Source organism: Anas acuta, chromosome 1 (genome assembly GCF_963932015.1).
Source record: "Anas acuta chromosome 1, bAnaAcu1.1, whole genome shotgun sequence".
Lineage (NCBI taxonomy): Eukaryota > Metazoa > Chordata > Aves > Anseriformes > Anatidae > Anas > Anas acuta.
Genome location: NC_088979.1, coordinates 98,335,296 through 98,360,210, shown reverse-complemented (window position 1 = coordinate 98,360,210; position 24,915 = coordinate 98,335,296). Strand labels below are relative to the sequence as shown.

At 39.8% G+C, this 24,915-nt stretch overlaps 1 protein-coding gene across 4 annotated transcripts in view; it reads right to left on the bottom strand.

The window, feature by feature from the left end:
- Positions 1-24,915, bottom strand: part of APP (amyloid beta precursor protein) — a 213,619-nt gene that overhangs the window by 8,250 nt on the left and 180,454 nt on the right. For 2 of the 4 annotated variants that reach the window (XM_068689985.1, XM_068689966.1), the window contains 3 exons: positions 20,392-20,613; positions 13,549-13,602; positions 2,742-2,842 (listed from right to left, as the gene is read on the bottom strand). In XM_068689985.1, coding sequence (XP_068546086.1) covers positions 2,742-2,842; positions 13,549-13,602; positions 20,392-20,613 — 377 coding nt within the window. The remainder of the gene's footprint in view (positions 1-2,741; positions 2,843-13,548; positions 13,603-20,391; positions 20,614-24,915) is intronic. The other 2 variants (XM_068689995.1, XM_068689977.1) reach the window with 1 other exon arrangement.

Genomic DNA, 24,915 nt, shown 5'->3' with positions numbered 1-24,915 from the left:
CAAAATGACTGATATTCTTGTGTAGAAGTAACAAGGGAGCATACAGTTGTCTTTATATTTCAAATGTGAATCATCAAAATGCTCCTAAATCTGCATCTGTTCAGCTTGTTTGGACTACATCTGATGCATTTCAATACAGGAGTGGTGAAGACCTTCAGGATAACAGTGAAACTTGCACACAACCAGGAAGGAGTAAATTCTCACACCAAAGAAATGCGAGTCCAACAAACATGAGCACGCTGATCTAAGTGACCAGCAAGGGATGCACTGAGATTTTGCAGGGCAAAGGGAGAATGAGCTGTACCTGCACAGTGACAGTACTCATGTGAGACTCAGGTATGAAAAACAGAATATCCACTTAAATCATAGGTACTGGTAAGGCAAATCAGCAAACAGCAGGAACCTTTACTGTACATTCAGTAACACTGCCTTTTAGCAACAGGCCCAGGTATGAAATGTGAACAATTGTTTTCACTGTCCCCTTTTGTATACACCGCTTTATTTTACATTCATGCATGTTTTACAAGCCTTTTGCCTGCTTGTCAATATTAGGCTTTTATTATTATTATTATTAACTAAAATAGGTAAAAAGGATTAGAGAATAAATTACATTCACAGAATTGTAAGACTACCTCACTCTGAAAGACTAAATACTTTGACAAGCATTTAACCAAAATGCAGAGGGAAGCAGGAAACCAGCTGAGAATTATAATGAGCTGTATAACATTTGCAGTCTTTAAGAAACACAATCTTCCTTGGAGAGGTATTAAAACACGCAGTATAAATATTTATATTGTTCCTAGTTGTAAGCAAGAAATACATTTAAGCAAAGTTAAGAATTCACTGCAAAGTACACACAATGGACAGTATTGGCATAAGCTCATGTGAAGTAATAATTTTTTCTCTCAATTTTACCTGCAGAGGAATGAAAGTCTTACTACATTATTTCAGAGCCCTGTGAAATGCCCCAGCTGATATATATGCAACAGAGGAAGGCCTGAAGCATTCTGAGTCATGAAAATCAACTTAATGTACAGCTAAAACGTGAGCACCCACAAAGAAGAGAACTGCAATTTCAGACCAATTCAATAGTTTCCATATGAAATGCAATGCACAGCTGAATTCAAAGCAATATCCTAAGGAGACTGTTTCAGTAAATCTTTCCAGGGCACAGAAGAAAACACAGATGAAAGTATTTTCTGCTTACTGCTTTTGAATTAAAGCTAATGGAGAAGGGCATCAGCTAGGATATGGCACTCAGTAAACAAGCGATGCCCTGTAAGGCATCATTACAGCACTTTCTCAACAACACTGGGCTCCTTGCTCAGTCTCAATTGAACAGATAACCGAGAGGACAGCTTGCTGATTTTTAAATAATGGTTGTAGCTATCAGTAAGAAGCACGGCATTAAATGCTTCAAAAAGCTTGAAAGGTCCCACTTTAACGTTGATGTGGATTGCCCGGGTGCCTGGATTACAATGCACTCCCCATCAGCTACCACAGGAAGGGCAGTTGGCAGCTCCAAAGTGCCTGCATCAAACCACTTAACCGTTAAAGGTCGCCGCGGGGAAGTGCATGTGACACGGGATCGATAACTAACGAGCACGTGGCTGAAAATGCATTTCTGCAAGTTCCTTCTCTTCAGTAAACTTGCATGGGTTTACTCCACCAGGGTGTTTAACTCATCTGAGCTAAGCACGTCAGAATTTCCCAAATTAGTGCTAATGCATTTTGGATTAGCTCATCAAACTGGGAATTCTCAGTTCTCAGCATCAAAGAGATGGCAGAATATCTTTTCACACAGTGATTGCCTAGTTCAAATGCAAATTTAAGTCCCATGCTAATTTTAATTTTCAGCACTACTTAGCTTTAAGAATATATTAAGAAAAAAAGCTTTCAAGTTTAATATCAGGATATAGAAAGTCACGGAACTGAAATCTCATCATGTAATATACCTTTACAAAAGAGAAAGCAGAAAAGGTTTACAGCTAACGCTGCTGTATGGGTTCTTCATTACTTATTAAGGAACTGATGCTTATTCTTACTTCCATTGCTTTTGGTTGTTATTTTTGTGTTCATAAGAAACACATTTCAAAGGAGGAACAGTGTTTTGCTCCTATTTGCCCTTAATCTGTTAATAATTTAATATACCTTACAGAACAAAACACACAGACAGACAAAATTAAGGCCAGTATCCTCTTATCCCAAAGCACGGGATCTTGCCAGAGGTTACGCTCCATGGAGTTCAGCTCCTTCATGCACCACCTCCGTCTGTTTTGACAGAAAAAGAATCTATTCCTGAAATGGTGTTACACTAGTTCTTGCTGCACCATGCTGTGTTTACATGAATTTTTGTTTGTTTGTTTGTTTTAACTTATTTTTAAGCGTTTTCCTTTTTCTGTATCTCTTCTCTTTAGTTATGTGAGTGACAGACAGTGGGACAGGTGTTGCCCAAATGACCACATCTGACCACATGGCAGTGCAAGGAGAGGAAGGCCAGAATTTCCTCTCACGTGAGACTTAATGGCTTTCTATCTTCTCTGCTGAAATTATTCCAGCTTTACTTCCATTTAAGAGAGAACCAGAAGAATCATCATCTGTTCACACAGAACCTTTCTGTTGGCAATTTCAGCATCCACATCACTCAGGGGAAACACAGCTGTATTTGACCCACACGTTCAGGATTTAGTCAGCAATTCATAACACCATGCAGAAAGGCATAACACCATTTGTTCACTCACCAGCTTTTGATGATGCACTTCATATCCTGAGTCATGTCGGAACTCTGCATCCATCTTGACTTCAGATATCTCTTCTGTTTTAACATTGGTCAACCCAGAACCTGCATTGCACCACAAGGACAATTGGTTAAAGTCATCGATTCAGTTACCCTCTGCTTACCTCCACCACTACGAGGGCACACAGCAATGGTATCATTCACACGGAGGAGGTGTGATGCAGTGTGAAAGGGAACTGGGAGGAACGTGAGGTACATCTGGTGCTTCAGTCACTGTGGTGGCACAGAACGAGCTGGTAAAATTTCTCCCCTGTTAACATTTCTTAATTCACTGCAGCTATGTTGGTACAAGTATCAAAGGCTTTCAGTACAAAACACAGCAAGAATTAAGCTGCTGGGGACCAACAGCGATCTCCTGAACTGGCTCACAGGATGCAGGCGGATCTGCTCTGACAGCCTCTTTAGCAATGTCAAGAAAATTTAGTGTTCAGGCCAAAACTGTTCTCCCTAAGCTCAGGCTGCTGTGAGGAAAAAAAAAACACATACCCATGGTGTGAGGTGGGAAACCCCAGATATTTTATTTTCTTGTTTCTTGCAAGCCTGTATCGTATGCGCAAACATGCCGAAATAACCTCTTACTATGTTGGTGCAGTTTACAGAGTTCTTATTTGTTTTTATATTTCAGGCTGCTCAGAACTGACTTCTGACTGAGACATGGTAACTCCGTCTCTTGATTAGACGGATACAGTAAACCAAGTAACCACAGCTTGCAGTGATTTTAATTATAGTTTGCAGTCCTGTTCTTTGTGAAGGGGAGATGTTGCACTTGCCTAACTGGAAAAGAAGGGCAGGATTTCCTCCTGGAAAACAGCCTTAAGAGAATGAACCAGACATACAACAGCTGAGCAGTGCATCCTCTATGTGTATCTCTGAATGTTTTGTCCTGAAAAGCTGGCTCTGGCTTGTAGAGAACATATGGATATTCACATAGCTAGTTATTTTCCTTCTCAGTGCAACTGACTGACATTTATATTTCTTGGAGGTACAAACACTGCAGAAGCATGGTGTTTATAAGCAGTTATTTCCTCACCCTGTCTAATGTGATAAGGACAAACTGTTTCACATTCCTTGTCTATATTTATTTTAGCATTTTATTGCCCCAACTGATTCTTAATATTGGGGCTGACCTTAAGCTCTGATGCAGAGGGGAAATCTCTTCTAAAATTCTCAGCGCTACCGACAGCTCTTGTGCTCCACCACCACTCTGGACACTCAAGGAATTCTTGAAGACTTCCATGTGCCACAGTCTGAAGTAACACTTAATTAAAACATTATTCCCCTTTTATTGCCTTTGAATGAGCATTTTTTTCCATTAATGTTTATTTAATTTTATACTATGAGACAGGTGAGAACAGACCTTCCCAAGAACTTCTCCAGACCGTACTGACAATCGCATTCTAAGGCACTGATCTTTTTTTTTCTTTCTTTTTTTTTTTTTTTTCCTTGCATACAAAGGTGAAAACAAGAATAAACTTCATGTGGTAAAGTATTTATGGTTATTTTCTTGAAGAGTCTGACTGCCCCATAAATTCTACCTTAGTAAGTGTCTTCTTTTTAAGGAGAGTAAAAGGAGTAAAAGACCTTTTTGAATAGTAAAAGACCTTTCTTCTTTTATTAAGCATCTGATTTTTGACGCCACATTTCCCTACTGACAAGTAGATTATGACATGTATATGCGAGTCCATTTCTAAATACAAGAATAGTTGAGTACTTAAGGAACTGCAGTTTGAAAACAAACCATGATGTTCTGTCAATGACACGCAGGAAGAAATGAAGATGAAGGAAATAAAACCCACATGGTGCCTGAAAAGAAGTTTAATTTTCTATACTTGAAGCAGCTATGGTTAGGTTTTCCAAACTAAGAACACAATTCACTCTCCTTTGAGCATCATCTCAAAATAGCCCCTACACCTGCGTCAACAGGAAGTGAAGAAAATGAGAATGTGTATCTGGCCGCACCAAGGCTCACCTCTTCAAACCTTCTGTCTTTTTGTTATTAGAACTAAAAGGGGGAAAACAAGAGTAGAGTAGCAGTGATTCGCATAGTTTAAATATCTGGTGGGAAAGGGCTTTCCTGGGACTTGGTTCTCTGCCCGTGGCTGAAGCAGCTGAAGAGGCAGTGGGCTCCCTGGTGCTTGCTGCTCTCCATGGCCCCACCGGCTGCCCCTCAGATGTGCTGGGCAAACCACCTCGAGGAAACTCCCCCAGAGCAAGGACCTCGGGAACTGCTCAACTTGCATGATACAGCTGGCAGATCCATTTAAGATACAAATATTGATTAGAGCATATACATACATATATGAAATACACTGGTGAGGAAACAATTTGTGTTTTGTAGAGAGAAGTCCTGCTCCCGAATCTCTTGAAGGTCACTAACAAGCTAGCAAGGACATGGGAAAGATGAGTTGGCTTACAGGGAATCTTGCTTTCCAAAAAGAGGTTGAGAAGATCCCTCATCAAAGCTGTGGCAGAAGCTGAGAGGGCAAGGATTAAGAGGGAAAGTCCTACCTGACTTCCCACAGCTGATTAAGAGATGAAACAATGTGTAAATACTCAGCCATTTTTCCTAATGGAGGAAAGTTACCAGCAGGGTCCCACAAGGATCTGTGCTGTGCTATTTGTAAAAGTGATCTGGTAAGGGAGTGAATGGTGCAGGGACAAAGTTTATTGAGAAAAAATAAAATAGTCAAAGTAAAACCAGCTGCAAAGAACTGCAGAAGGATATACAAATTTTGAGTGCGCAATAAAAGGGAAGGGATATTTAATGTTGGTACAATGTAAGGTGCTGCACACAGGGATAAACAGCCCTAACTATACATACACAACAACGGGCTCTACACTGGCTCTGGTCCACCCAGGACAGAGACCTTGGAGTCACTGCGGATGGTTCTCTGCGGGCACTTGGCTTATTGGCAGTCAGAAAGGTGAAGAGAAAGACAGGAATAATTATGAAGGAACAGAAAAAAACAGAAAACGTCATTACACCACCATATAAATGATGCAACCTCATTTTAAATACAGCTACCACTTCTGGTCACCCCACCATAAACAAAGACAGAACGAGAAAAGATGCAAAGCAGGGGGACGGTGACTGGCATGGAATGGTTTCTGTACGGTGAAGGAGCAGACAAATCACGAGTCTCCAGACTGGAAAAAGATAAACGAGGGGGAACAATACAGACGTCTATGCAACTGTGAACAACAAGGAGAAAATATATAGGAAATGACTAATCATAATTTCTCCAAAGTACAGAACACCAACATGGTTATGACACAGCAGATTAAAAGCTAACAAAAGAAAAGTATGTATATATAATCTGGTGCAATGCAGAATTGGACTGTGAAACTCACTGGCACAAATAATAGGAGCATTCAAAATACAAATGAACAAATGCAAAGAAGAAAGGTTCATCTAGGGATACTAAATGCAATGGTAAAATACAATTTCCAGTCCTGAAAGTCTATCAAATGCTGGCTGCCAAAATCTCAGTGGATGTGCTAGGAGTAATACGGCAGAGGTGAAATCTCTAAGCATCCTGTATGCACCACTGCCAGAGGCAGGATGATGGGCTTGGGTACCTCTGCTCTTGGGCTCTAACCACTTTTATTGGAAGTGAGCTATGATAGCTTAGACAGTAGGTTTTTGTTAGCTTCAGTTAAATGGAGCCAAACACCACAGGCAGGAATTAGAGCAGCATTTCAGGGGCAGAACAGGTCAGTAGCCTTCACAGCAATGAGCTGCAGCATGACAGAGGATGCTAAGTTCACCTGTAGGCTTATCTGCTGGAAAAAACATGAGATCAAACCCTCGGGCTTCCCTGAAGCCACATTTCTTGGATGCTTCCCTTCCCTTTTTACATTCCCATTAAAGAGTAACATAGGAGCTGTACTTCTGGGCTACTGCTGTATTTCCAGGATGCAGCAGGCTACACAATCTGTGGAGACCAGGCAGAAAATTTTTGCTTTGGGCTTATATGATCAAGGTTTGGTGGTCTACTTGACCTTATACCCCAAACAAACCAAAAAAATGCCATGGGATCTGAACACAAAATAGGACATCCTATTGCACAGTTATATACTGTTTACTTTCTAAAACTTGCCTTTGGCAGCTAGCACTCTTTTGGTCAGAAAGAGAAAAAACTTCTACTGCACTAACAAACCTGACAGATTTTTTTTTCTTCTTCCTATCTCCCTCAGAAGGGAAGAAAAAGACTTTAAGAAGAAAAATGAGGGTAAACTGGTGCTCTTCTGAAAACAACTGATTATATAGTAAGAAAACAATGACACTGCACTGAATCAGTTAAATGTTTGGTACAAATTAATTAAGCATGGAGTTAAAAACTGTCTCTCTGCCATGCTACATTGCAGAATTGAGACCTTCTATTGAACAAGACTTCTCTTTGTTTCCAGTTCATACACTTTCCTGTCCTGGTACACTTTCCTGTCCTGGTAAATACATATTTAGACACACATGCTAAAATCAAAGATTTAGTTTTTAAAGGCAGTAACTGAAGAAGGAAAAAAATTCTGCATCTTTCTAAAAATTTTATCAATATGAATCAGGTAGGATGCAAACAGCAAAGACCGCTGTACTCTTGCAAGGAAGACAAGAACACAAATAGCAGCTACCTACAAAACAAGATCCTTAATCCTTACTAAAAATGATGTTTTTTTCCACTACCAAGTCTAAAATACACAATTCAAACACAAAAGCCAAAATAAAAGAAGAAAAATGAGAGCAACATCCTCACTGCAAACTCACAAATAATGATAATTATTAGTGCTTTTTCTTCTAAATTACATACTATCTTTAGGGAGTTGCATTCCTAATTACTTTAATTTTAAAATGCTACAATTCAGCTGGTAAATATTTTTAACTTGCATCTTCTTAGCAAAACTGACAAAACTATTTGGCCATCAAAGCCACAGTATTAAAAACATCCAGAAAAATCCAACATAATGAGATAGTTAAGATTATACTTTCAAAAACAAAACAAATTTCTAACAATAAATGTGTGCTGACTTACTGTATGTGTAACAGAAAATAAGATTCAATTTTTTTTCTTGTTTTGCTCTTGAATAATTAGGTTTCTTGAATGATGGCCTTTTAATGATATTTTTGTTAATTAGTAATGTTAACTAGTTTTATATATACACACATTTATACATAAGCAAGCATACACACATCCCTATATTCCAAACATCATAGAGCAGCATATATGAGTTTAATTGTTCCTTGCACTTAAAGGGAAAAAAAACAAACAAAAACCCCCAACTCCAAACACAGAGTTTATAACTACTCAGATGAAATACAAACAAAGCAGCTGCTTTGGGGAACACTTTACTCTTACACAGATAAGGTTTTGTGTTTGTTTAAATATATATTTAGGCTTTACAAAGGACAAGAATAAATATGCTACAATGAATTCTAACAAGGAAGTACTTCGGTGTTTATTATCTACTATGCTGTCTGTGACTGGTTCAGCTACTGGTTAAATCGCAGCTTAGCAAGACTTTGTGACTCAGTTTTGCAAGGATCTGAAACAATCTTAGTTTTGTCTGTGGTCTTCCAGTTACTTTTAGAGTTATAAACCAAACCTCCAAGTGAAGCACAGCTGAAATTGCCAGAATTTGATGGTATCTACACAGAGGGGAAAAACGTAGCACATTTGAAAATGGTTTGAGCAATAGAAAGGAGGACAGAATTCAGGAAAACATTTAACTCTGTGTCCATGAACTGTATTTTGAGAAGTCTTTGAACAATTATCTGGGAAGACGACTTCAAGTTCTTAACTGGAAGTACAACTATTACTTGTATATAAGTATTATAAGACTCTATCACTCTGTGAAGGTCATTTCAGCTGTTTCATGCTTAAAATGAAGATTATATACTCACTTTTGTAAAGACAACTCAAGCATCAGTGAGGAGAAGGAATTTTAAGATACAAAACTTTCTCATCTCTTCTTGGAAGTTAGTAAAATGGTGGCTTGCTTTTACTTCATGGATGACTACAGGACTTTCAAGCTGGAGAAAGTAACTATGTGCAAACTTTTTGTTGTTGTTTGTTTAGAAGCTTTTCAATCTTATTTTAAAGATAATACATAAATTCTTAAATTCCTTTGAATTTTTAGAATATACATTTTTTAAAGAAAAAAAATCTTGCTATACCTCACTTTGAAAAAAAAATAGTTTCTAGAAGACCATTGATAATTTACAGCTGTCTAAAAAAAATTAATAATCAAAACAAGTAAAATTTGGTGATCTTTTTCTGGCATATCAATACATATGCTGAGCAGATGCATATAGAATTGAATTCACAGTTAACTATATAATGGAAAAAAATCTACTACGGATTTTTAGTTGGTAGCCGCAGACAGTTTAAGACAACAGTATTGAACTAACATCACCAAGACCAGAAAAAGACCTGGCAATTTCTGTCAGGAAAATCATAAATAATTCCCTAAGCTGCTCTATGCCCTCACCTCATACAGAGTGCAGCATATGTGCTAATGATTCTGCAGAACAGTCATTAGGCTTCAGAGCCTCTGCAACCATATATAAAAAAATCCCTCAGCCTCCTACAATATGTAATAGAATTAAAAGATACCATGATTTACTGGCAGAAGGGCCAGAGACACAGAAGCAGCTTTATGTGCAAGCTCTCCTCAAAATTACTGAATGTTTACAAAACAATCTACTGACAAAGGGTTGGGAGAACATAGAAAAAAAATCAAACCACCAAACCACACTGTGTGGAAGAAAATAACACAATTAACTTCATAATCTCCTTGCGATGTGAACTGTGGGCATCCTGTTAGAGATATAATTTTAGCTGTTAGGAGTGTAATTACAGCTGCAACTGTGCAACAGATGTGGATACGATTTACCCTGCACAGAGCACCGTTTTTTCTTCTCTATCCTCAAACTTCAGGAAATCTGTTGATATTAGGCAACGTCCATTCTGATGGCAAATTTTCTGATCTTTACTCAATTTCCATAAATTAGACTGCTGGGTTAACACAAGTAATAGGGAACTTGTTTATGAGTATCTGGACTGTTATATATGCCTTTATGACACTTTCTGCAAATAAACAGAACAAAGTTACTCATAATTACCCAAAATTCAGATATAAGAAATTAAATGTTTATCATGCAAAAGTGACCTCTGAGGAATGGGCAAGGAGACCCTATTGGAAAAGCTCTTATAGCTAGGCTATCAACTAAAGTGGTATTCCTCCTATTTGCAGCTCTTCCTGTGGAAGTTTTCAGACCAGACTGAATCCTTTTAGTTGTCTCGCTGTATGAAGGAATTTATAAATGGCAGGAACAAGCCTTAACAACTCAGGTTGTATAAAAAAAAATACAGCTCACTGATGATTGTTTAGTACATCTAGGTATTTTCCTTCCCTTTGACCTTTTTATTACCTCTGTTTACTTCCTTTTGAGGAAGAAGATGAGAGGAGAGAGATTTAGGCATAATTCTTATTTTTGTTCCCCCATTTGTGGATTAAAAAGGGAAGCAAAATGTGGAGCACTAGACTCCTTTTCTTGTACCAGTGTGAATCATGCAGATATTGTATATATACTAGGAAATACGGATTCCCCACAAATTATTCTCCCCCTGGGACTGATATGTCAGACTCAAATTCAAGCTTCAGCTGCTGCTAGTCAAGGTGGAGTGCAGCAGAGGTACAGATTTGGACAACTCTGGCCTTGAATTTTAGTAAACACTTTAAACCTGGTTCTACTCATAAGCTTTCCTGCTTTATGGATTGGCCAACTCTTCACATTTCTTGCCTCTTTTCAAAGTTTGTATTTGTTTATTTTGAAAGAGAGAGAATGATGTGCTGAAGTACCAAGACTGTAGTTATCCCAGATATCACAAACCAAGTACCTGCTTTTCCCTTCTGTACTGTGAGCAAACGACCTCTCTTTTAGGAAGGAGACAGATATCACCCACATGATCTAGATTTGTTGTTAACAAAAATGTAGTGATCATTGTAAGAATGTCATGTGGATGAAAAACAGTAACAAAATAATGGAAAAAGGAAAAAAGGACATGTGCCTGTGTGCTTGTGTTGGTCCTTCAAGAGCCAGTTTTCTTCAGTGACTCTGAACAGCTAAAACCATTCAATGGATCTTAAGCCCAGGCTTGGACTGTTGCAGGTTGACATGACAAGGTGTTTTAACCTTGAAGAAGCTGGTAACCACCCAGTTCACTTCAGCAAGACAACCAGAAGCATAAACTGAAAAGTCAAGACTGTGACAGTGGCAAAGCTTTTGGGAAATCAACAGGAATGCAGGCAATTAAAGCAAAAAGTTACAAGCAGCTGTGTGTGTTAATCTGCCTCCAGCCCCCCTGTTAATACTTTTCATTCTGCAATAATATCCTCATTTTCCAGATTATTTTTGCTAAATAATAACTGACTACTCTAAAAGGAGAATGACTGTGAGAAAAAAAAAGTATCACTTTTCCTCTTTTAAACTCTAACATAGATGTTTTATTTATAATTAGCAAGTAAAATAATTTTAAAGTACAGTAATTTTAAAACTGTCAGAACTCCTTTGTATTTCACACTGTTTAATTAACCATCCGTGTCACAATTCCTAGTTTATGACAGCTACTCAGACTGGTACCAGCTTTTTGTTGAACTGAAATACTTGGGCAGATAAATTACTTTTAAAAGATGATGGAAAATCAGGTAGGCATGTACTGACAGAATTTCTGTCACTAAGAACTAACTTGCAGAAATCTGGGCACGGTGATTAAAGATGTGAAGATGAAGGTCTACCAGAAATGGTGAACAAAATATGTTTTGTTTTCTGTTACAATATATTTAACAATACTGTAATGGGGTAAAATCTTTATATTATATACTAATCTAAGATATTTGATGCCGTGAAATTTGTAAGACAGGCATAACAGAGAGACTTCAGCCTCTATAGCGAGGTGATCGCACACAGGAATGCAGCGTGCATCCCTGCCTGTCCCGAGGGATTCAATCTCTATGCCAAAAGCAGAACACAAGAGCCCTGGCACCACTTGAACTGTGCTAAAACGCAGCGAGTGCCACAAAGGCCCCTTGATGGCATTACTTTTATTCCATGTGCTCTTCACAGTGTAATATTTCCTGTATCTGCTGGGAACTTCAAGTCATAATGATCATGTTGAAATATTTTTACCTCTCCTTGATAGCCTACCACACACATTGACAAAGACTACTCACAACCTATGTCAGGCATACTCCTCACACTATTTATATCACCCCAACCAACAAAATGCCTGAAAAAACACAATGGCCTGAAAAAATACATTTCCTTATGAAACTACGGTGTGGCAGTATGAGAAAATCCTTTGCCTAGAGAAGCGATTTCTGTCACTTGTGTGACTATGGATGGCAATAGAAGGGAGGAAGAAATAACCTTTAGTAATAAATATGGACCTCCTAAGAGGAGATTTTTCACAAAGACTGAAATTAAACAGGTTAACAATCACAAACATTAATACTACAAGAACTCTACCAGTTTCCTGGCTCTCTTCGTGGAATGAAGTAAGGCTCTAAACACCAGTATCCTGGAGACACTACCTGGAACGCACCACCCGGCCAGCCTTGACGTACCTCCCAATTGCTGGAAGATATGGTCTTCACTCCCCACTGCAGTGTTTGCTGTAGTCAGTGAGTATACCAGTATAGTATACCTGTATACCAGTGAGTTTGGGGAGAGATTTAAACACACTAAGAAAATGTTGCCCATAATGCTTTCCAATAGAAGTTTGGAGGAAAAGATGAAGGGAAAAAGAAGACAGATTGATCAGTTTGATCTGATCTGAAGAAAAAGATATATATAAAAAAAAAAAAGATGATGTGACATTGAAATAACTCTGACCCTAAAATAAACCAATCTAATCTCACTATGTGTCAGGAAGTAATCTGAAATCAAAGTTTGTTTGCAATCACTGGAATCATCCATTTCTAGATATTCCTAAACAGAGATGAGGGAAAAACAACCTAGGAAGCAAAAAAAAAAAAAAAAAAAAAAAAAAATTAGTATGGAAAGCAACTTTTTCCTTTTGAAATCTGAATTATCTTGCAACTCTAAGCATTTGCAACCTGAGCCGAGCTAGCCACCTCTGAATTCACCAGGAAGATGTTGGTACCCCCAGAAGGCAAATACTCACCTCTTTCTATCCTACAATGTCATGGATAACTGCCTAGAGGTGTCTTCACTGAATCCAGGGTGAGAATATATGTATCGAGTTTTACATGTCTGGAATTAGCTAAGATAAATATCACTGCAAAAAGATCTTGATGTACCCTGCACTTCTAAAATGGTGTAGATGAATTCTTTATTAGCCGTGGTTTACACAGAACAGTATACTTGCAGCAAGAATATGACATTTCTACTATACGTTCCTAAATTAAAAGTGCTCTCTGCACTCTGGGGTACTTGTGGCTACTGCATCCTACATCTGCCGAAGCTTTCTTGCTGCCAGGGATGACAACTTGATGTGAGTGCCAGCTCTGAGTCCCACTGCCTTTGCACGCACACGTACTGAACACCCATGATAAAGACACCACTCATGTGGCCTGTGCGTGTCAACTCATGCCTCGAATACCACCTTCCAGTTCAGGACATCGCATTGCATTTTAAGAGAGGGTTACGCCAAAGAAAAGGTGATCATTTGAGCTCAAGCAGACCACACACATGCTGGGAAAAAGGTTAGGTAAAAGCCATGCAAGTTCTATACCTGGTCGTGTGGTGAGTCCTCTGTCTGCAGCGGGGCGGGCATCAACTGGCTCAACTGGGTGGGTACAGAAAAGAAACAAAAAAGCAAACAATAGATAAACAAAATCCCTCAAAGCGATAAAATTAACTGCTCTTCTGTTGGGATAGTGCAGGAGAGACATACAGTATAAACCAAGTTACAAAAGCAGAAGCTAGAAAAGATCTGCCTTCAGTTAATCCTGGAAATAAACAGAAGGGATGGACACAACTTCAAAAGGAAAGTAAAAGGAAAGTTCCACAGCTACGTGTCAATTTTACATCATATTCTGATTTCTGCTTAAATCGAGAAACTATTGAGGATCAAATACTTCCTGTCTGAAGAGTGAAATTGTATTCATTATGTGCAAACACTTTCCAATCATCTGATTAGAAGTGGCAGCCAAGAACTGACACGATGAGCTCTTGCAGGTACGTCTCGATCAATGCTGACTTACAAACCTACTGAATCCTGACTCCTTTTTCTTTTCAATAGGGATTTTTTACAGCACTAGCTGTAAGGTTTGAAAAAAAAAAAAAGGCAGGCACATTTTAAAATTACAATCAATACTCCATTCTGGTATGCTCTCATTTGTAGACACCAAATTTGTCTTCCAATTTTTGAAAGGGATTCAAAGGAGAAACAACCATTTCTAGCCCAACTGTGTGTCATACACAGTGTTAAAACTCTTGTATTACCATACACAGACTTCACCAGCTGAAATCTCAGGCTGATGGAGCTCACTGGCATTAGTAGAAAAAAAGGATGTGCAAAACTTAAAGTCACCTACTGCCTCGGCTAATCCCCCTTCCTTCTTCTATACTGTCTCTCCTCCTTTGCTCCAATATTTTGCCTTTCTTATTTACCCTGTGCTGGAAGTGCCATTGTCAACAAGAAATTGAGAAATACATTATGATGTTGTAGCTTGGAATTCAGAAATTTTTAAATAAGGTATTCGTTTGAATTTCTGGATTCAGGCATGAACCTTATAATCAGCAATAAGTGAGCCACAGTAATGTAGGAAACTTGGCAAAACCACAGTTTTCCATCAGGAAGAACTGATCATGGTGTTTTGCATTAGAAAACCATGCTAGCCTGATGACACTGCTGACTGAAGCAAGGGGACTGCCCATCTTCCTAGGAAGTCTGTCACTTTGTGTTACTATGGGCTTGACGAACAGAACCTACAGGCTTATAAGTGGCACCCATATCCTTTGTACCCATGAGATGACTGCAGTAACTCCTGCCTCTGGAAAAAAACAGTAAACATTACAGTAGCTGCAGTCTAAAAGTGCATCTGCACATTCAACTTGTTTACTGTTACAGAAGCGAAAAGTTTCCCCAGAGCTTGCTGGTCTGGTGCTGCAGAGACGAGCCATCAAACCACTTTTCTTCACAACAGTTCAGAGTGGCACTAGCAGACCACATAACTGCTTTTCCCCCATAGTATTGTACAAAAAAACCCCAATTAAAATCCTTAACTAAAGGCTACAATTTTGAGTATTTTCCTCCTTAAGTCTTCTGCTAGGTTTTCCAATACTGCTGGCACCAACCCTTAGGTATGTCAGCAGCAATTTTTCGTGGAAAAGCCTGAAGTGAAGAAACAACCAAGGACCAACATCACCCAAATGCCCTTTGCAAAGCCCTCCTCTGTTGTCCTCCCACCACTCCCCACTTCCTAGAAGGCTTTTATTTCCGTCTCACTTGGCACTTTGTAACCCTGCCATCACCAGGAAATTGGCAAAGGATCATGCCAGTAGCTATGGAGAACTGAGCAGGTTGTAGGTAGCAGTGAAAATAAGGGTAGCTGAAAGGAGAAAAGGATGAAGGAAACTTCTGCTGTATGGAAGCATGGACCTGACCTCAGGGTAATGCAGGATTTCTGGTGTGAGGTGAAAGTATTAATAATAACAATGAGTAATTCTTGTTATCTGTGGTTTTGTTGGTAGCTTGCAGGAGAGAGGCAAACACCAGCGTTTCACAACTGACAGAGAAGTGAAATGACTTGTTCAGGGTCATGAGCCAATTTTGGGACCAAAACCAGGAAAAAAGCTCAGAGCCATGCGTATTCCAAAGCAGATGGTGCCAAAAGTGTGCACCATGGTGCATGATACAAGGACAGGTGATTTCTGGAGAGCACTGAGCTGCCACCTTCTGAATATCTGTTTCATTTTAAGACCTGCTTGTCCCTGTATTGATGTATGCACTAGCAGCAGTTAACTCTGAAAATCTTGTCAGTGGATTTCCTCACGCCTTCCCTGCTGGAGCACACTGCCTCACAACAGCTCATACAGAAGGGAGAAGTTTAAACCTATTACAGCATTTATGAACAGCCAAAACTCAAAGATGTACTGTGTATAATTATAGAAACTGCATTCGTTTTGATACTCCAGAATCATCACATTTCTCTTGAATGCACTTCCCTATGCATTTAAGTACAAGAATTAAGAACGAAAATGTTTTCCATATAGCTTCATGAAGCTTCATTACTAAATATCTGCCTTTTTAAAGATACGCTAACAATACAGGCTTCATACTATGTACACATTTCACCTTACATCTGATACATCTCGGGAGAGCAAGAGGGAATGAGATTGCTTTTTTTTTTTTTTAATCTTTCCAAAAATAAAATAAAGGTGAATCAAAAATCTCAAAAGCTGGTACAAACCATAGGGCAAGGAGAGCTATGTGGTACTCACCCATCCAACAACAGTGTTGAATGGAGTAACTGGCCAGATCATAAGGGTAACAGCACATTCATGAAAATCTTACTTAGGGAAAAAAATACTTTGTCATTAAGGATAACTCTATCTTCATGGTGATGTAAAAAGAGTAAAACATTAAACCCATCAGATTGATAACAAAATTAAGGGGCTTTTCCAACTTAAATGATCCTATGTAAATTCCCATGACCTTGTCAATGTCACAGGCTTCACAGTCGTTGGGGTTTCCCCCCAGTACTGAAGGTGCATTTTTGTTGCCAAAATGCAACTTCCTCAATAGTCAAAAGTGAAACTTCCTGAAAGTTTGGTGATGCCGTGTATGGTGTCCTGTGAGCGTTTTCCATTAACCTAGACTGTATTACAACACGCTAGATGTGTTCAGCCATTGGAGTAGTGTAGTGCATTGCCTGCTGCCTTGGATACATTTCTGTGGACATTTACTGGGAAACTTATCTCAAGGAAACAAGAGAGAAAAAAATGTTCTGCAAAACTACTGAGCTATGCTAGACTTTTAACTATTTTTTAACTTACTTATCTGAAAAGGCCATTTTAGTAAAAACTGTTTGCATAAAACTTATCCTTTTATCTAAATATGCAGTGTAGATAAGGAAAATTTCAAATGGAGTTACGAAACTTTAAGATTATATGGCAATTTATCAATCCAACATGTTACTAATATTTCTGGGTGAAACCTAGGATTAGGCCATGGAATAAAACAGTCATGGGAATCAATTACAAATGTAAGGCATTATTTGCAGTATTTTATCTTCATTACTTGTATGCTGGACACTGGACACCTTGAAAGTAAGACTTAATGGATGCATTTCCTTCCACTTTTTTCCAGTCTCATTTTGATTTAGGCATGAACAGTTCATTAAAAGCAGGCCATGCTGCTGTGACTGTTGTGCTGGATGGGGGGGATCCCAGTTCCTAACCCAGCTTGCTTTTGGATCTTTTTTTTTTTGCCTCTCAGACAGCAATGGCTCCATTAGAAAGTTTTGACAGTTACACAAGCTTGGAATGATTTACCTGGTGTCTGCCCTGGATTAAATAAACCTCTTGCTATATAGCGTAAAAACTCTTCGTTGTGAGGACTCTCGTTCTGTCTAGACACCTATCTGCAAGTGCTGAGCTGTTAGGATGCTGGATTTGTGTTCATCAGTTTTAAAAACTTGACTTCAGCTTTCACACTAGACCAAAGTAGTATCAACAACTGAGCCAGCAACTTGTTTGCCATCTCGAAGTCCTCTGGCAGTCTGCTATTTTGCAGATTTCACAGACACCAGGCCCTTCCCTTGGAACATGCTGTGATTTGCTTGATGGTGCTGAGCCCCCTCAGCCCTCCCCCAAGCAAACAGGTCCTGCAAACTGCTGAGGTCGTCGGTTCTCTGACCTTTGCTCGCATGCTCAGCATCTCCCAGCAGCAAAAGGTGCTGGCAGTCTTTAATACTGCACCATATAGGTGCCCTACAGCATCTGAGCTTTCTCTAGCACATGCTCTTTGAACTTACTTGACTTGCTCAATGCTGCAGATAGTACAAAAACCTCTCGGTGAAAGGGGAACATACTATATAAAAAAACAGACTATGCAAAGAGACCCTAGGCAGAGAGGAAGGGAAGGAGAAAATTGCTTCAGTTGTTATTTACTTCCTGCTACTTTCCAAATTATAACAAAACAAATGCCAATTTTGGAAAGTCACTTAAACAAAGTCTGGGATTGGACTATCATAGAGGAAAACACAAAGGAAAAATAGGCTGTGAAATTCCCATTTCATACTATAGGCAAAGGCACAAAGAGGGTATCTAAAGAGAAAAAGAAGGCATTGTAGAAATTATGATATTAACAACACTTATTATTTGACAGTATGGTTTGGATAGATGACAGAGAAATCAAATGGGAAACAAGGAAGACTTACAGGGGTTTAAAGTCATCAAATGATTTCTATTTCTTGCTGTGCATATTTAAATGTTAATAATGGCTGGACTAATAAAATTGTTTGCCTGCAGTAACTTCATGACAAAAACAATCCTGATATAAAAACAAACAAACAAACCCCAAACCAATTTGAAGTCATGAAAGCTAAAAGATATTCCCACAGTAAATGTTAAGAAGTGCTGCAACATATGATGTAATGCACTAAAATACACAGGGATTTGTAATTAAACAGTATGTTATTCAAGGCAGAAAAGTTTTTGTTTCTTATTTGCTGTCATACATTTTAAAAGGATAACCATGCCCAGAATACTTGCCTAGGGAATTCAGTGTCACATTGAAGTATGTACCTTTCTTTATTAAATTCTGGGCTTAGCTTGGTTTCTGAAGGGAAAAAAGGCTTGTGTGATTAAACTGTGGTATGTCTGAGTGCACCTGTACACCTAGTAACTTCTGAACTTGATGGCTGAAATCAGCACATTTTGAAAGCTGGGCGGACAGACTTCAAAGCTAATTTTTTCCCCCTTAAGCTTCATGAAAGCAGGCAGTAGGCAAAGAAATGGATGCACTGTATACTGCAACTATGGGAAAAGCTGCAGTGAGTGCTGCACTGGAAAATTTCTGCAGGGGAGATGCCACCAGCTGGACCATGGTCTGCTCCTGGCAGCCAGCCTCAGCAATTGCGCTATAGCGAGTCACAGCTGACTCACTGGGAGGCTGGAGTTCAGCCTGCCAGCCTGGTCAGCAGGTTGTGCTACTTGCCAGCACCTGACGCAACCCAGCCAGCTGCTCTCAGCCGCTCAGCGCATCACTTGCTGCAGCTGCCCTCCAGATATGTCCAGAGTCCTTGTCACCAGCTACTTTCTTCTGGTTCTTGCTGCTAGCCAGTCTGTTTGAGTTTGTTCCTTCTCTCTCTGCTCTTTCTCTTTGTCCCTACCTGCTGTGCTGACTTCCTGGCGGTCTGATTTTAGCCCCAGTCTCTTCTCTTCCCCTCATATTTGGTATGCTTCCATTTCACTTATTAGTCGACCTTTGCTCACATCCTAGCCATGTCTTTAGCCTGGATCTTTGGCTTCTCTGACCCCTGGGATTACCTGTTTTGATCATAAAACTGGTTCTGACTCCACTGGTATCCGCTGGCACCAGCAGTGGACCTGACAAATCCATGTCCACAGCCCTTATTTTGTCACCGAGCATGTAGCTGCCCACAGCCTCTCACGCATCATGCTGAAGTGAGACCAAGAGGAAAACACTACATGACGGAGAACTGTGCAAGGTGGGTACTCAAAACTTTGAGAGCAGGTATAGCCTAAGCCAGTGATTTCAAAAGATTGCATGGAAGACTTTAATGTCTGTGCATCTCAGCTACTCTTGAGCCACAAAACACAGATCTGCATTAAAAAATGTTTCTGTAGCTCCAGCCTTTATGCGAATCATGGTTTTGCAGCTACAAACTTTCACTAATGAGATTAACTTAGCACTAATGAGGGTGGAGTTGAACTGGTAAAGGAAAACAAACACAAGAGGAGGAACTTGAATGACATGATCAGGGATCCTTATGTCTCTGATTAATTGGTTCTGGCACCTAAGTGAACTACCAATTCCAGATTATACATAAATTATTAAAATATTATGCAGCCACTTCAATAGATTAGCCCATGAGCAACATAAAGTACTCCTCAGGAAAAAGTCATCATTTGCATTGCTGTGTACACAGAAACATTTCTGCATTCCAGACAACCAGAACAACCAAAAACAACCTCCAGCCTCTCATGCTGGGACTGTATTGCATCTGTAATTATTGTCATGCCAGCAATTAAAAAACTCTTCTTTAATTAAAATACTCATTCTATCACATCTGACAACTTATCTCCCTTAGCTCATCCTCATGTATTTTATAAGACACTCACAATTTTCTGGACTCTATTTTGATCTGTTTTTAAAGAGAAGTAAGTTAAACTCTGAAATTTACTTTGTGTCTACGTTGCCAGTTTTAGCCAGGATTCTCTGTTCAAATAAAGAGAAATGGCTGGCAGATCAGTTCTAAACTTAGAGTTGAGACCTCTCTCCTCCTTACATCAGAAAGATGCCAATTTTCAGTGAGCAAAGTGAAAGAGGAATCACAAAACCCAATTCAGCGTATTCTGTATTTTTTCCCAGTATTGCACATACCTTCATTTTCAGTATTGGCTGGAACAGAATCAACACCAAAGGGATGCCATGGCTGAAGGTCATCTAGACTGAACTCTCCATCCACTGGAAGAAGTTCAACTGTGGTCTTAGTTTCTGTCAATGAAGGCATGAGAGCATCGTTTCCATAGCTGATTCTAGGTTCGCTGATCATGTTGGCCAGAACGTCATCAGAGTAGTTTTGCTCTTTCTGAAGCAATTCATCTGCAACAAAATGAACACAGAAATTGTTTGAAATAGCCTGCATGTCTGAGCACCTATTTCCAGTGTAATGAGAATTTTTACTGTTGTAAGATTCTACTTTCTTATGATAAAGAAAAACATAAATGCTTGTGATCATCAAAACTCTGAGCTGAGCACTGATGCTAAGCGCTTCTTTTAAACATCAATCAGAACTGTTCAATACTGTTTTCTACTCATGTAACACCACAGATCACAGGGCTGTGCTTCCATTTCCTTCAACTCAGCGTGTTCCCTTAAATTAACATGCCCACAGGAAGGAACATCTTTGTTAGTTCTCCTTTCTCTTAAATGCTCACTTATCCAAAGCCTGTCACTGCTCTTAAAATCCTGAATCACTGCAACACTTACTGTATTAAACTGGGCCTACTGTAACACTGAATCTATAGAAACATTTGCTCTTTTAACATATGTAAGCAAATTGTTTTATGAGCAATCAGGATTTAAAGCTGTGCAATATTACCTAGTTTGTGTTTGTTTATTTATTTATTTATTCGGGGGCCTACAGCAAGGTGAGAACAATGAAAGCACGTTCCAGGTCCATCAGATGTATAGGACAAACTATCCAACTCAGCGTTAAAAATAAGCTTGGAGGTTGTGTGTGCTTGATTATTCCAACTCTTTTCTCACATCAAAGTCAGTCCATTCTTGATCTTCCCCTTTGTTGTCTTTTTTTTTTTCCTGTAGGGGCACTGCATTACTTGCATGTACTTTGAAAAAACTTGGTGCACAAGACCACATTCAAGTAAGCAAGCAATTGCTATGAAGAAGATAACAAGTAATTGCTAAAAATGTGTCAATGTAATTAGTATGCAGCTGTTAAAGTGCTAAATAGTTCAGAATCAAACACCGTAAAGGTTACAGTACTACAGTGCAAGTGCTCGCACACATGTACACACACGACAGCTGACAATATAAAAGTTTTTCATAGGACCGTCTTCTCCTTTCCCTTCATTAATGACCAACTCACTGTCAATGCTTCATATCCATATCCAAAATCTAGAGCAATTCAGGGACAGGAATCACCACTCCACTGCTAGACCCTTTTTGTCACTCCGTAGGGGCCCTCTCATTTCCCAGTATCATCAGCGAGAAATTGCACCTACATTTCTAACCACACCAGAGCTTTATATGAGCCCTCAATGACATCTTCTAAATTTTATTTCCCTCTCAAGCTTACCCCACAGCATACCACCATCCTGCACCCATGCAGTAGCCCTCAGTAAGAATCCCCACCAACTCAAGAGCATGAGAGCTGGCACTGCTTCCCTGCCTTTGTCAGTGATGATGTATGAGGGCTCTGCTCTGCAATGTCTCGTAAAGACCACCTCTTAGTCAGACAGCTGATGCAATTCTCTGCCACGCTTTGTTTTTTAGTACACCAAAGTCAGAACATCAAAACTAAACAAAAAGTTATAACGCAAGCCCTGGGGCCAGGATAGGTCTTAAATCTTGTAAACTGATGCTTTAAAACCAATTTTCCTGTTTAAGCAGTAATTGCGTTAGTAGACAGTAAGCCAACGTTACTGCTAATGTGTACAGAAAATTCAATTCTGCCATTGAATTTGTTCATTAGAATGACTTACTGGGACAGTGCAGAAAGCCTGCAGAACACTGAATTGTTTTTCCCTTCATGTTCACTTTATTGAAAACAATATTATTTTATAAGATACATAATAAATCTTCAGCTCAGAAGGCAAGTTGAATTTTTTTCTCCCCACTGCATTTACACTAATCCTTTATCAAATTAAAGCGTCTCCTTGTATCAGAGGAGACACAGCCAAAGCAACTCAATACTGCGAGCAGACACTCTATCACATGACGGATGTTAATTTTTATTAGTTATGGAAGATGAGACTTTACAAAAAAAAGGAGCTTGGCATTAGCAGCCTGAGTGAGAAGCTTGATTTCCCAGTGCTGTGCAGGGAGCCACAGACAATACCTGCTGAGGACATTATGATACCAAGCTGTGGAGGACCACAGAAAAGCGAGTAGCATTGAGTGTCTTAGCACCTGTAAGCCTTTCAGACATCAGGGTGCAACTCGTCCCATTCCCACTGTCCTCCCTGCCCCTAGGGGATTGTGCAGGGCAGCTGCAGAGGCTGCAGCCCATGCAGCAGTGGCACAGAGCAGCGCTGGGGGTGCTGTGCCCAAGGCACCCCTTTTCTCCAGGCAGTGCTGATCCTCCACGACTTCCTGTGCCAGGGCAACTGTCTGCCTGTCCTGGCTGCTCCCTCCTGCTGATGTTCACTGTGTTACCTGCAGACAGCTCCTGCCCTTAGGAAAGGACAGAGGGTGCGTGGAGGAGAATGGGCAGAGGGAGCAGGACCTGCCCTCAGTGAGGGAGGCACCGTGCTCAAGGGGGAGGCCACGGCAGGGCATAGCTGGGCCCACCCGGGGCACCTGACTCGCATCACGATCCTGTGGCTACAGGCTGGGAGGGATGAGGACATAAAATCTCTCAGTGTTGCCCAACGGGGAGCAAGTCGGCACCGGTGGCTGCAGGCTCTCTTGTTCCCCACTCAGCTGCAGCACACAACGCAGACACGAAGTGACCTGCACAATAGCTCAAGTGAGGCAGGCAGATATTACAATAAGCGGATTATGATTGCATTCATTTTTACAAGCAGGGAAACAATGGCCAAAATGAATCAGCCCATCTGACACGATGAATCAGGCACTGAACTATAGTGAGAAATGAGAAGTTCCTGGCTTAGGAGCTGTGCTCGAGTCGATCAGACCAAGGCATCTGTGTCTGCATTGAGTAAATGATTTGCAAACAATTGTTTCAATCTCTAAGCTGCTAAAAAAAAGTTTGCCCTAGGATTTCCAGTTATTGACACTAGCTGGCAAATTCCAAGATCAATTTTTTCAGTGTTGATTTTGTTCAGGGTATTGATGTCTAGTTGAATCATCAGCTACGCTAATGGAAAGCCATACAGCCTCACTGTTACCCATCAATAAAGCATTCCCTCCCCTTCTCACAGTTGCCAATTCAATTTCCCCACCCCGCAAAAGACAATTCCCTAAATAAGCAGGGAGTACAGATGCAGCTGGAGGCTAGGATGTGCATTCAAGACTGTTCCAGGGTTTTTCTTTGTGTGGTGAATGTCTTCATTATTAGGTACTGAAAATACACAGATTCTAGGCTGCTTTTCAAAATTTCATCTCTCCTCAAACCAACAGGACAAAAACCCCCATGACAACCTTCCTGTAATAGACTTGCTGTTGCTCAGCTCATTATCTCCTTGTAACATTGTGTTACGTCCTGTCAGAGGAGAATAAGGAGGATGTTGAAACTTTTTTTGTTTTGTTTTGAGAGCCTGTGCTCAGAAGTGATCATGACTTCAGGAAAAAACCTCCCTCAAATCTCCCAGTAGCTCTGGATTTGGTGTGAGGGCGCACCATTGCTCTACCTACAGGAATCCCAGGATGTGCAGAAAGTCCCCTTCAGACACTCAAACCCCTCTTTCTCAGGATGAAAGAGTTCTCAGTTCTGTTACTTCAGTGAAACACTTCTCAGACCTACCATCATCTCTGAGGAAGTTTCCCTCATTCTTTGGTTCACTGCAGGCATTTCCCCATGGGTTATTACCACTAAACAGCAGCACTGAGAAAAATTAAAGTGAAATATCTTTGGGGAACTACATACAAGGGTAATACCACTACAACCTCCTTTCAAGACCACTCTTACCCTGTTCTCTGGCAAAGAGAAACAGAGTGGAAGCCAAAGAAAGAGCAGAAGAAAATAAAATTTGTTACAAAAGCTTCTGGTAGATGTTGGCTTGTTTGAAAGCAGCTCATTTGCAGTGTCCCTAGACTATGCTTATACTAAATAGGCTTTGTTAAGTGCACCGTAATAGCAAAGACCATGTCACGTCCTAAAAGAGGTGATCGAGTCTTACTGCAGTAAAATAAAACATGTTATTTTGTCACTGTAAGTTTGTCTACTTTTTGTTGGCATACAACACCGTTTATAATGTTGGACTCTGTCATACTTAACCCAGCACTATGGCAAAGCTACAACGAGAGGAAGTTTAATGCAAACCATCTTCATTTGCTACTCTGGAACATGAACAATTCATTAATTATCTTTCAAATCATGATTTAGTTCATAGTTAATAATTTACAATTTCCAAAAGTAGTTATAACATCTCTTTGCTACGTTTTCTTTTGATGGAGGGTATCTACCAGACAAAAAGCTCTGCTTTCACTATCATGTGCAAGACTCTTCAATTTGCTTAAAAAGCAATTTTAAAATTGGCG